Genomic DNA, 12,896 nt, shown 5'->3' with positions numbered 1-12,896 from the left:
AACAGGCTAACCATTAACATCCAACTATTGGGGTTATTTTAGGCATTAAAATAGAGACCTCACATAAAATGCTTAGCACCCAACTAGGCATATATATTCTATTAATACGTATATTGGTTGTAGAGATCAATTAAAAAGTTGTGATAGATCATTAGATAACACACTGTGATGTGAAAACAGAGGGCTTTTTGCCATAGGCTTCATTATTAATAGCCATTATAAGATTTTAAGTTGCATTTTAAATAGATACTCCTCTAAAATATCTTTTAGAAATTCATCCTCAATACTTGATCCTGTTTGCATTTTGGTAAAATTTATCTCATTCTACAATGAACAGAGGTTTCTTCCTGGGATAAAATGATCAAGAGCTTCCAGGTACTCTGCACACTAAGCGTCCTGCCCGGAATAGCATATTAGGTGGTTTTGAGGACATATGTTAACTCACATTTGCAAATGGCAAGACCGGCATTCCAGGTCAAGCTCAAGCTGACTAGATTAGTTCTTCTTTTATGACCAACAGCTCTAGGTTTCTGCTATTGCCTAATATATTGGGTTGACATGCATTTGTTCAGAATTTTAATGTAAAATGAAAAATAAAATAGGATCATTTAATGAATGACATACCTTAGTATGTGTAGCAGCAGCTTTTATTTGGAGACCCTATGTTCGCCAATAAAATAAATCATCCCCAAAGAGTCTCTCTTCACCTGTTCTAAAGATAGTCAGAAAACTAGCAGACTCACTGTGCACATTGGTTCCTGAACCCACGGAGGAACCCTTGGGGATAACGGGCATGAGGGCATGCCGGATCGCCATCTCCCACATCCTGGCCACGTCTGCACCAATGCCACTGGTGACGACACTGCTACTTGGTGGTGGGCTGGAGGGATTGACCACATTTTCTCCCACATAATACACGACGTTTGCTGTAGTGATCTCAAAACAGTGAGGATTGGCCCCGTTAGGGATTAAAGCTGATGGTTTTACTGGTTCCAGAGATAAAATTTCTGATAAAGGAATTTCCTGTGGAAGAAAGAGTGTGTTAAACGCAGTTTATCAAAACTATGTAAACTTTCAAATAAAATTCATGCCAGGGACATGTGAGAAATGGCATTACAATCAGCCATCAAATGGTTTAGTAAGACACAGAATATGACTAAGAAAAATACAGAAATATCTTTAGTAGGGGAAAAGTTATCATCTCCTTTCTACAGAAAAATGCAAGTGACTTTTTTACTATGTTCATGTGGTAAGAATAAGTATGAATAAGAATAATAATTTTGAATCTGCATCAAGATCTAAGACTTGGAATGTAAATGATAATTTTTATAACGGTGAGGTAAAATCACGACCCTTTTGAAATGCCTTTGGGTATGTGCAGCTGTTTTTAAATTTCAACTATTCTTTAAGGCACTGAAAATGAATCATACAATTTGATTTGATAGATGTTAATATAATAATATAGCCACATGAATAGTTTTAATGAGAAAAACCACAGACAGTGGTTTTAAGAGTAGTTGCTTTTTGTTTGTTTTGTTTTGTTTTGAACTTACATCTGCTTAGTTTTTTATTGAGTTAAGTATAAAAGCCCAGCTAATCAACTCATTAAATTGACAGTCAAGGCAGGACCCTTGAACTACATTAACAGGATTTAAAAAGTGGTTGGTCTTTTAGTAGCTCTCTGGTAATCCCACACGCGCACACACACATACACAAATTTGTACAGTACTCTGGATATAGGATTTCCCCCCATAATCTTATATAATGTGCTGTTCACAATCTGCAGTATTTTGAAAACTATATAAATTGGACACGAGCAAATTAGAGATGTCTGATAAACTCTTATAAAGTATTTGGGAACTTCAGCTCTAGTCCTGAAAAGATCAATTTTAACCTATAAAAAAGGAAAATTAATATAAAATCACAAGACTTAACAGACATCTTTGAAAAAAAAAATCAAATTGCAACTCAGTTTTCTACTTTTTCAAATATGACCGAGAGAAAAAGAAGTACAAGTAGTAATGTCTGCATTTTTTAAAAAAACTATTAACCGAGTGGACTTGGGGAAGAAAAAAAAAACAAAAACTATACAGTATTATTGCACTCCACGAATGTGCAGAATCCCAAAATGTGCCAGCACTGAAAAACTGCCTTGTGTTGAGGTTTTCCAAGAGGTACAACGAGCCTGCCAAGAAAGCATCTGGTCTGTACTAACGGCTTGCTGTCTTTAGTACAGGTCTTCACAATGTCACTCATGCTGCTCTTGCAAAAATCCCTTAATGTAAAAGGGTATTCAGTGCTGATAGGTGGGGCTATGATCGATGGTGTGGGATTGAATCCATATGCACATTGAACTTCATTTCATTGTCAAGAATTTGAACAAGCTGTTGCATGGATGGAAGGTGACCAGATTCCAGCTTAGACCACACAGGTACATCATTCAAAGTTATCTCAAATGCACCTGTTAACATACACTGGTTCTCAATCATGTTGCTCAAGAAGAAGACCATCATGCATGCAGAGACCTTATTTTCTTGGCCTCACTGCCAGATGCTAGGAGCCTGCATGCCAAACAAGGCAAAAGGATCCTTGCCAACAATTATTAAGCCTAATTACTAGGCTAGCTTGAAGACCGACAGGAAAGATGCTATGTGTCTATATATTGGTTGAGGGAGGTAATTCTCTCCTTCAATGAGAATGCCTGGGTACCGCTAGCTAACAATCCGCGTGTACTCCTAAAACACCCACCTATAACCTCAGGAAACACAAATCTCAAACTTGAGCAGCGGCCCCGTGGCGTACTGCATCTTTAATCTCTTGCCAGGCACGCCTCCCAGGTTGGCCAAGGCACAGCTCTGGACCACTGCTGACGCCGCCACCAGGAGAAGTAGCAGAAGCCTCATCTTAAAACAAGCCAGCCATTTCGGCCGCCCTCAGACTCTAAAAAGTAGTTGCTTTTAAGACAATATAGATAACTAAAAAAATTAATCACCACACTGTCTTCCAGGAGGTACAGAGTGACTAAGAAATAATAACTTTTAAAACAAATTTTTAATTGAAAAGTTAATGAGGTCTCCTTTTTCTGTTAGATCTGTGTAAAGGGGCCATGGAGAACGACACCAACTTTGCCTGAGCCTGCATTAATCTTGAAGGAGCAAGTATATACTGTCTTCAGTATGAACTTCTTTTGGAACCGTGTTTTACTGGGTGATAACGTTATATGACACCTGTATTATTTCATGTAGAGAGACAGAATGAAAATAGCTGACAAATCTTTTTCTAGAGGAAAGTGTTCCTTGTGAATATTGACAATACATGGAGAAATCATAAAATGTTTCTTAACCCCCAGTGACGTACGGCAAGGCTACAGATGCAAAACAAAACAAAGAAAGTTGGATAGAACAGATTTCAGGAATTTACTTTTCGCTAATATTCTGTGACCTTGAGTTTTCTAGTTAAATCATACATCTCTGCTAAAATAGTCAGTTAAGCTTCTTCTCTCCCCCTCCCCCTCCTGCCCCACCATCACATGGGGCCAGAAGCATTCCACAGGGATATTTGAAATTCACAGATGACTAACATGGGGTCACAACCTGATTCCCCGCAAATGTGTAAACTACAGAGAAGAAAAAATATCCCTTGGAGCAAGCTCCAAAAGAGTCATGTCTGTTGGATGTATTTTGTATTTCTGATACTCTACACTCCCATGAGAAAGAAAGAGGGGGTGTGAAACTTCAGTCAAGGAAAGAGCCACCCTTACCTTGTAGTACCTGCTTCCTGTGTCATTTTGAAAGAGGGTAATACATTTGCTATCCAATCTCCAATAGTGCCGTTTCCGCTGAAACAGAAGTTGGATTTAGTATCTTTTAAAAACTTAAAAAATATCCAAGATAGATAAAAATCAAAACATTTTCCCACTGGGGACATCAGACTCGATGGTGGAAAGTGCACGGGCTTTGGACCAGGAAGACTGACACTCAATTTCAAGACTCTAGAAGATGACTACTCAGCAAATGTGTGGTGAGTTTCTGTGTCTACATCCGAGAGTTATGAATAATAAAGGAGATGATGTGTTAGCACCCAAGCGGTGCCTGGCACTTACTGAATGTATAGTAAATAGAAAACTCCATTTTAAAATTTATTTGATGGCTTGAAGAGCTAAAAGTGGATTTGTAGCTGTAATAAAATAAAAAGGCTTAACAGGAGATACAATATTTATATATTCTTATTATCTTAGAACATAAGGCATGCCATGCTGATCCAGCCAGGTATTCTGGCTTCCATTAGAGATGGAAGAGCTCTGACTGTTACAGCAGAACTAAAGAATGTTCTGTAGGATGGCAAGGTTGACTCCATGGCATCAACTTAACAACACCAGGAGAGTGCATCAATAACTCAATTCTCTCTTAAGCTCACTGCAGATCTAAACTTCTATGATTTGGTGATCAGGTCCTTGTGTGTCTGTATGTGTGTATGTGTTTCTTCTTTTTAGGCCAAAATGCCCTGATACTATTCTTGGTCTCTTCCACACCTATCTTAGACCAGTCAAATACACTAAATATGCTTCAAATATTTTACCATGTCTAGGAAGGACTGGATAGTATTCAGTTGAGTCCTACAGTAAGTCATGTAAATCTCCCTCCAGAAGAGAAGGTTGAGATTATAGCTAGAGTGATTAGGTTATAGATGTCCATTTATCTAAAAAAAATGATAGGAATCCTATAGCTAGGGGGTGATGAGGAAAACACTACCAATAGCTGAGAAAGAAGCTTAGCACTAAATGTCAATTAGCTTAACTGAAACATACATCAATTTTTTTTCTCTCTTACACACAAACTCATTCATCAACTATTAGGAAAATAAGAAGTAATGAACTACTCAGACTATATGAAAAAATTAAAATGTGTTGTCTTTTATCTAATAAAATATAGGATTCCTGTATTTCTGAATAGGTCAGTTTTTAAGTGAACACCTAAGGATTTAAGAAGTATATAATAGTTATCATCGTTTCTTCTCTCCCTAAAATGCAGTGTTTCAAAAAAAAACCCTGAATCACAGAGGAGTGCTCTGAGAGCAAGCCTGTAAAATGACAGGCAAGACATTCAAGTTGTTGGGAAATCATCTCAAGTAATGGAGGGAAATGAGTTTGTTTCCCTGAGATTGCTGTCTACACTTTTTTCTAACTCAGTTGTTAGCTCAACTACTTGGGACACTCAGTGACTGTGAATGTGCTCCCCCAATCCGGTGCCCTGCCTGCACTGAGGTTTGCTCCTCATAAGCCAGACATCCCACAGTGTTGACAGGGCATCAGCAGCTCCTCTAATTAAAGCTCGCAAGACAAGAGAAAATTTCTTGCTGTGGATCTTACCAGTGTGTCCTTGCTGGTGTAGTGGACCATCCATCCTTCTTTCATCACCGTGCTGCTTTTCCTCTTCGTGTGTTTGACAGACTGCACTACTCTCATGAGTGGGATATTGTTGCTTGTTGATGGACTTGAAAAGTCAAAATATTTTAGGGGAGAAATGTTTTTAGATACAGATCTTCTTTTCCTGCATAAAACCTTATTTCAGCTATTTCAAAGTGAAAGTCAAAAAAAAATTTCATATTCCATTTTTAGTGAACGGTACTGCCAGAGTACCCTAGTTCAGAATCTGGATTACTCTGAAGAGTGATAGGCGCTTGATATGTACACCTTAACAATCCCGAGGGAGGATAATAAGCTCCTCGGTTTTCAGGTTGAAGTGCATGGTGCTCAGTTTTGGGGTGAACATTGGGTAGATTACAGTTTTAGTGTATTGAGGCCACAGTATTCAGAATCACACATGAATGCTTGCTTGCTACATATTACAGCCATAATATTAATCGTTTAGAGATAATATCAGTTACTGTGAATTTCAGTCTCTCTCTGGATAATTTCACAAAAATTAGAATCTGCTGTTGAAACTGTCTTTTAAACAACTATTGCTCATGGAATTATGCCCATCCTTCATGTCTTTCTTTCTCTGTCTTTTCTGTCTCTGTGTCTTCCTCTCTCCTTCACTGCCCCCAACCACAGGCCCACCTGCCCACACCAATCTTTTGATACTAAAGAAATGTACACCTTTGAAAGACAGTGGGGTCATAAGACTAATATTTTCCAGTAGTTAAAAAATATTTCTCATGCTATTGAATGGAATAAAATCCAATTATTTTATTGCTCTCCTCTCATGAACAATTTCAGTCAGTCAATGAATATGGTATTTGTAAAATGGACACAAAAGTTTGAATACACTTTATAACATAAATCAGAGGTTTGGAAACTATTTTTGTAAAGAGCCAGGTAATACATATTTCAGGCTTTGCAGAATACTTAACTTTGTCATTGTGGTGCAAAAGCAGACATAGCCATAGCTATGAACGGGCCTGGCTATGTTCCAATAAAACTTTATTACAAAACAGACAGCAGCCTGATTCGGGCCATAGTGTGCTGACCACTAATATAAAAAATGGGGATCATCTACAAATCAAAAAGTACAGATAATTAGATGACAAATATGAAACTCCACACACTTCTGAAATAAAATCAAGAACAGTAAGGTCCAGACGTATGTGATATCTGTAATAGGGACCAGCTATAAAAATAGATGGTGTCCGCTGAGGTTGATCCCTGATCTCTGTATGTGCACACAATGAGCTTTTTTTTTTTTAACGTCTTTATTGAAGTATAATTGCTTTACAGTGGTGTGTTAGTTTCTGCTTTATAACAAAGTGAATCAGTTATACATATACATATGTTCCCATATCTCTTCCCTCTTGCATCTCCCTCCCTCCCACCCTCCCTATCCCACCCCTCTAGCTGGTCACAAAGCACCAAGCTGATCTCCCTGTGCTATGCGGTTGCTTCCCACTAGCTATCTATTTTACATTTGGTAGTGTATATATGTCCATGCCACTCTCTCACTTTGTCCCAGCTTACCCTTACACAATGAGCCTTGAATGAATATTAACTTAGTAGTAAATTTGTCATTTGCACATACGTGTAACCCTCACATGCAAAAGAAAATGGGTCAAAGAATGAGGCAATACCAGGAAAGGACGCAAACTACATTTCTCCAAGGGAATCCCGACCTCCTAATTCCAAAGTTAGGAGTCTCCTCCGTAGTACACAGCTCATTTATAAACAAATTATAGACATACCTCGGAGATATTGCAGGTTTGGTTCCAGATCACAGAGATAAAGCAAATATGGCAATAAAGCGAGTCACATGAATTTTTTTTGGTTTCCCAGTGTATATATGTTATGTTTATACTATACTGTGGTCTACTAAGTGTGTAATAGCATTATGCTTAAAAAAAATGTATCTAGCTTAATTAAAAATTAGTTTATTGCTTTAAAAAATGCTAACCATCACCTCAGCCTTCAGGGGAGATATAATTTTTTTGCTGGTGGAGAGTCTTGCCTTGTTGTTGATGGCTGTGGACTGATGTGGATGGTGTTGGTTGAAGGCTGGTATGACTGTGGCAATATCTTAAAATAGGACAACGATAAAGTCTGCAGCATTGATTGACTCTTCCTTTCACGAATGATTTCCCTGTAGCACGCAATGCTGTTTTATAGCATTTTACCCACAGAACTTCTTTCAAAATTGGAGTCAATACTCTCAAACCCTGCTACTGCTTTATCAACTAAATGTACGTAATATCCTAAATCCTTTGTTGTCATTTCAACAAACTTCACAGAATCTTCACCAGGAGTAGATTCCATCTCAGGAAACCACTTCCTCTGCTCAACCCTTAAAGTTTTATCATGACATTGCAGTCACATCTTCAGACTCCACTTCTAATTTTAGTTCTCATGCTATTTCCACCACATCAGCAGTTACTTTCTCCATCGCAGTCTTGAACCACTCAAAGTCATCCATGAGGTTTGGAAACAACTTCTTCCAAACTCCTGTTAATGTTGATATTTTGACCTCTTCCCATTAATCATGAATGTTCTTAATGGCATCTGAATGGTGAATCCTTTCCAGAAGGTTTTCAGTTGACTTTGCCCAGATCCATCAGAAGAACAGCCATCTATCTATGGCAATGATAACCTTACAAAATGTATCTCTTAAATAATAAGACGTGAAAGTTGAAATTGCTCCTTGATCCATGGGCTGCAAAAATGGATGTTGTGTTAGCAGGCATGAAAGCAACATGAATTTCACTGTCCATCTCTGTCAGAGCTCTTGGGTGACCAGGTGCATTGTCAGTGAGCAGTAGCATTTTGAAAGGAATATTTTTTTCTGAGCAATATGTCTCAACAGCGGACTTAAAATATTCAGTAAACTATGTTGTAAACAGATATGCTGTCATCCAGGCTTTGTTGTTCCATCTACAGAGCGTAAGTAGAGTGGATTTGGCATAATTCTTAAGGGCCCTAAGATTTTCAGAATGGTAAATGAGCATTGGTTTCAACTTAAAAGTTACCAGCTGCAAAGTCAGCCTGTCCTTTGAAGCTTTGAAGCCAGGCATCGTCTTCTCTCTAGCTGTGAAAGTCCGAGATGACACTGTCTTCCAATATAAGGCTGTTTCATCTACATTGCAAGTGTGATGTTTAGTGTAGCCACCCTCATTTATTATCTTAGCTAGATATTTTGGTAACTTGCTGAAGCTTCTATATCAGCACTTAATGCTTCCCCCCCTTGTACTTTTATGCTATGGAGATGGCTTATTTCCTTAAACGCCGTGTAAATCAATCTCTACTAGCTTCAAACTTTTCTCCTGCAGCTTCCTCACCTTTCTCAGCTTTCACAGACTTGAAAAGAATTAGGATCTTGGTCTGGATTAGGCTTTGCTTTAAGGAAATGTTGTGGCTGGTTTGACCTTCTATCAAGACCACTGAAACTTTTTCCTTCAGCAATAATGTTGTTTTGCTTTCTTATTATTCACGTGTTTGCTGAAGTAGCACTTTTAATTCTATGAAGAACTTTTACTTTGCATGACAACTTGGCTGACTGTTTAGCTCAAGAGGCCTAGCTTTTGGCCCATCTCAGCTTTCGACATGCTTTCCTCACTAATCTTACTTATTGCCAGCTTTTTATTTAAAGTGAGAGACGTGTGACTCTTCCTTTCACTTGAACACTGAGAGGCCATTGTAGGGTTTATTAACTGGCCTAATTTCAATATTGCTGTATCTCAGGGAATAGAGAGGCCAGAGGAAGTGGAGAGAGACTGGAGAACGGCTGGTTGGTGGGGCAGTCAGAACACACACACCATTTATCGATTAAGTATACTGTATTATACTGGCCATGGTTTGTGGTGTCCCAAAACAATTACAATAGTAACCTCAAAGACTGCTAAACACAGGTTACCCTAACTAATATAATAATAAGGAAAAAGTTTGAAATCTTGTAAGAATTATCAAAATGTGACACAGAGACACAAAGTGAGCACACGCTGTGGAAAAAATGGCACTGATAGATGTGCACTACCCTAGGTTGCCACAAACCTTCAATTTGTAAAAAAAACGGAATACCTTTGAAGTGCAATAAAGCAATAAGACGAGGTATGCCTGTGAATGCACACTTTAAGTTTATAACAGATAAAAATATCAAAGAGCTTTAAAAAGTACATACCACTTGGGGTTCCCCTGTTTGGCCAAAGCTGGGGTTGCAGCCCTCACCTGATGGTTCTGTTGGAGTCCTCGTGGTCTGGGTCTGGATCCTGCATCTCCCCACTGTCGTTCTGGCACTCTGCCATGACCATCTCAGCATCTTGGACCATTGCCTCTTCCATGTCATCCATGAGCCCACTGTTTCTTTCACTGTCATTGTCATCGCTCCCTTCTTCCATGACTACATCAGACTCTGCCCCAGGGCTAAGCAAATCTAAAAAATTGTTTTGTGCCCATGAAGATAAGCCTGGAATCCTGGAGCCAGGACTTAAGAGAAAGTTAGGCAATCTTAAAGCAAATCAACTGGAAGCCCTAAAAATATAGTTATGTGAAGAATTTTTCTTTTCTTTCACTTTCCTTTTAAATTTTAGTTCATAGCCACCTGAATGAATGAGAGGATGAATATATAATTTTACGAGCAGATGCTCGTTTTTTGTGCCCCTAAGCCTAAAAGCATGAAAAGTCATGGGAAGCCTTGGAAGGAAGCCAAGGGTGAGACAGAAACAAAGTGCTAGGAAGCAAAGTGATACCAGGCACCAGTGAAGAGGATACGAATCTTATTTCAGTAGTACAGCCCTGGTGGGAAAAAGAAATAAATGGGAGGATGTGGGAAACTTTGACATGCAAGAACACTCAAGGTCACTGATTCTTGATATTCCAGTAACTTTTAAAATCATGGATTCTAATATATGGTCACATAAGCCTAAGATATTTGATATTCGAAGTAATACTGAATCCTGTCATTATATAGCTGATGGTAATGTAGTAAATTATAATTACTTACTAAGGCAAAGTACTTACTTTAAAGTTAGAAAACAGATTGATCAGAGACCCTAGCCTGCCAAGCTTGGAAAATGCACATTTTTCCAGATTTTTCTGACTGTATGGAAAAATGCAATTTCAAATTAATCAACATAACATAAACTACACTGTTTCCCTTTGGTTCTAGTTATCAAGTACACATTGACATTTCCTGGGCCTGAACAAAATCAATACCATATGCCACAGAAAGCGGGAAGATTGCCAAGCTTTTGAGTTTGGCAGCTAATTCATGCATCTTGAAGCCAGAAACTACTATGGGAATGTTTTCCTAGAGAGCTTTCTCTTCTTCTAGAGAAGAAAGTTGGAGAACATACATAATCACTTGTTCTTCAGGATTTTAGCAACAGAAATACTCAACCTGTTTCTCCAGTCTTTTATCACCAGTTTTCTTCCCAGAGGAATCAGTAAACTGATAACAGACTGAAAATATAACACAGTCTACTATCTATGGAAAAAGTCAGCCTGGGACACTAAGTCAAATATTTTGGTCAGAATCCATCAGGAATTCTACCAGGGAAGAAAATGAGAGCTGTTCCTTTAGGACATAGCGTTTTTCTTAGAATTCCTTCAATCTTAATTTATACAATTAAAGTTTTCCCAAAGGAATATTCCCCAATATAGAAAAGGATATGTAGTTTTTAATTGTCTAAATTAAAGTTCCTTTTATTATTATTAAAGATGCGGGTTAACAAGCACATACATAATGAGAATAGTAAGCAGGTGGAGGAAGAAAGTTGTAACTATTTCCTGGTAGGTCAATTTCTGTGATTCTTTCCTTCCTTGACAGACAGGGAAGAAAAGTTAACTTCTGTCTCAATGCTGGGAATGAAAAGGATGGAGGATGAGACTGATAGCTATAACTGGGAGGCATTCCAACAATTTCTATGCTTCTGAATGAACTAGAATAGGTGTAGAAAAATAAGAGAGCTGGGGAAGAAATCCTGGATATCCAAGTTTTCAGTACTAGCTGGTTCACCATGTAAAAATCAAGAAAATCTCTGGTCTTTATCACAACGCAATGATGGGTGCTTTTTTACAGTAAAGTAGGACAGAGACCGTAATTTACTTTGGTTTGGGTCACGAGTATCTGAATGGAAGAAATTAAAAGTAAAAAAATCCCGCTAAGTCCTAACTGACACATGCCTTAAGAGGGAAAAGAAGCATAGATGTGACAGCTGACCTTTTACCTACCTCCGTTAATGGTCACTTCGCCAAGGCAGTTGTTGGGTACTTTTGGTGCACAACGTTTATGACAGTTGAATCTGCAATCTAATCACAATCATTTTAAAAGAAAACAAATCAAAACCAAGCATGCATCAGAAAGAGAAGGTGTGGGAAAAATAGTCATTTCAAATAGGTGAGGCTCAAACTTCGGCGGTTGACGAATACTTGGTGGCAAGATCGTCCTTACCTTTGCACTGCAGGCCCTGCCTGAAGAGCCCCTTGAGAAGCTTCTTGCAGTACTGGCACACAGTGGGCCGTGTGTAGGAGTGGATGACGAAAGTGTGCGGCACTTTAACTTTGGACAGCAAGATCTTGTCGAGCTGGATGGGTCGTCCAATGTATGACTGGGAATTCGACCTCTTCTCTCGACCAATGAATGACTCTGATGGTGACTTTTGCTATATGTTTGAAAAACAATAAAGGACAATAAGATATAAGAGACTATCTGATTTATATATTTATATATTTTTATTTTCATTTTTTAAATTTTATTTTCCAACAAAAGGTCTCATATATTCATTATTGAGCCAAAGCACTAGTGCAGAAATACTGACACAAAATCATTTTCCCAATAAAGCACATCCAGCTGTTCATATAGTAGTGATGTTCTCAGAGTGATATGGTAAGATGCAAGTGACCCTGACACAGCATAATATATTTGTGTATTTTTAAATTGCCTTTTATTTTACTATTGTATTTAGTGGTTTGATCCTTAAGAATGTGAGAGGAATAAACTAAAACTGTGTTTCTGTTCATTAATGTCATTTATTTCCCCTTAATTTCTTTTCTGAGTTACTTTATTTTTAAAGTATGAAAAGAAGAGAATTGGAGATCAAACTATTTGAACCTTACTTCTAGGACTTTCAAATAATTTGCAGCTTTTCAATTTCATTAGTTTAATGCAGAAATATAAAGTTGAAAGCAAACCAAAAAATCGTTCTTAATCCCACTCCATATATTACTTCATTGACATTTTCTAAAGTTTTACATATAGGAAATGCAAGCAGTTCAGGAAGATAAAAAATGAAAAGTAAATTCCCCCAATCTGTCCAATCTAGTACTTCATATGAACAGGGCCTACAGCTTCTTTGGATTCCCTCCAAGAAAAAAATGAATATAATTTAAAATTACTCCTCAACCATAAAAGTAAAGGGTTAAAATTATACTATCATTTATATAATTGAAAAACATAGTGACTACTGGATTATATAAG

At 37.9% G+C, this 12,896-nt stretch overlaps 1 protein-coding gene and 1 pseudogene across 3 annotated transcripts in view; both read right to left on the bottom strand.

Annotated features, from left to right (window-relative positions):
• The window catches only part of PRKD1 (protein kinase D1), a 333,945-nt gene that overhangs the window by 45,499 nt on the left and 275,550 nt on the right, over positions 1-12,896 (bottom strand). For all 3 annotated transcript variants that reach the window (XM_067738790.1, XM_067738781.1, XM_067738800.1), the window contains 6 exons: positions 11,871-12,081; positions 11,651-11,728; positions 9,647-9,851; positions 5,369-5,492; positions 3,761-3,838; positions 744-1,023 (listed from right to left, as the gene is read on the bottom strand). In XM_067738790.1, the coding sequence (XP_067594891.1) occupies positions 744-1,023; positions 3,761-3,838; positions 5,369-5,492; positions 9,647-9,851; positions 11,651-11,728; positions 11,871-12,081 (976 nt within the window). The remainder of the gene's footprint in view (positions 1-743; positions 1,024-3,760; positions 3,839-5,368; positions 5,493-9,646; positions 9,852-11,650; positions 11,729-11,870; positions 12,082-12,896) is intronic.
• LOC137228442 (thioredoxin reductase-like selenoprotein T) lies at positions 1,568-2,903 on the bottom strand (annotated as a pseudogene).

The sequence above is a fragment of the Pseudorca crassidens genome, chromosome 1 (assembly GCF_039906515.1).
Source record: "Pseudorca crassidens isolate mPseCra1 chromosome 1, mPseCra1.hap1, whole genome shotgun sequence".
Taxonomy (NCBI): Eukaryota; Metazoa; Chordata; class Mammalia; order Artiodactyla; family Delphinidae; genus Pseudorca; species Pseudorca crassidens.
This window is presented reverse-complemented; position numbering and strand designations above follow the sequence as displayed.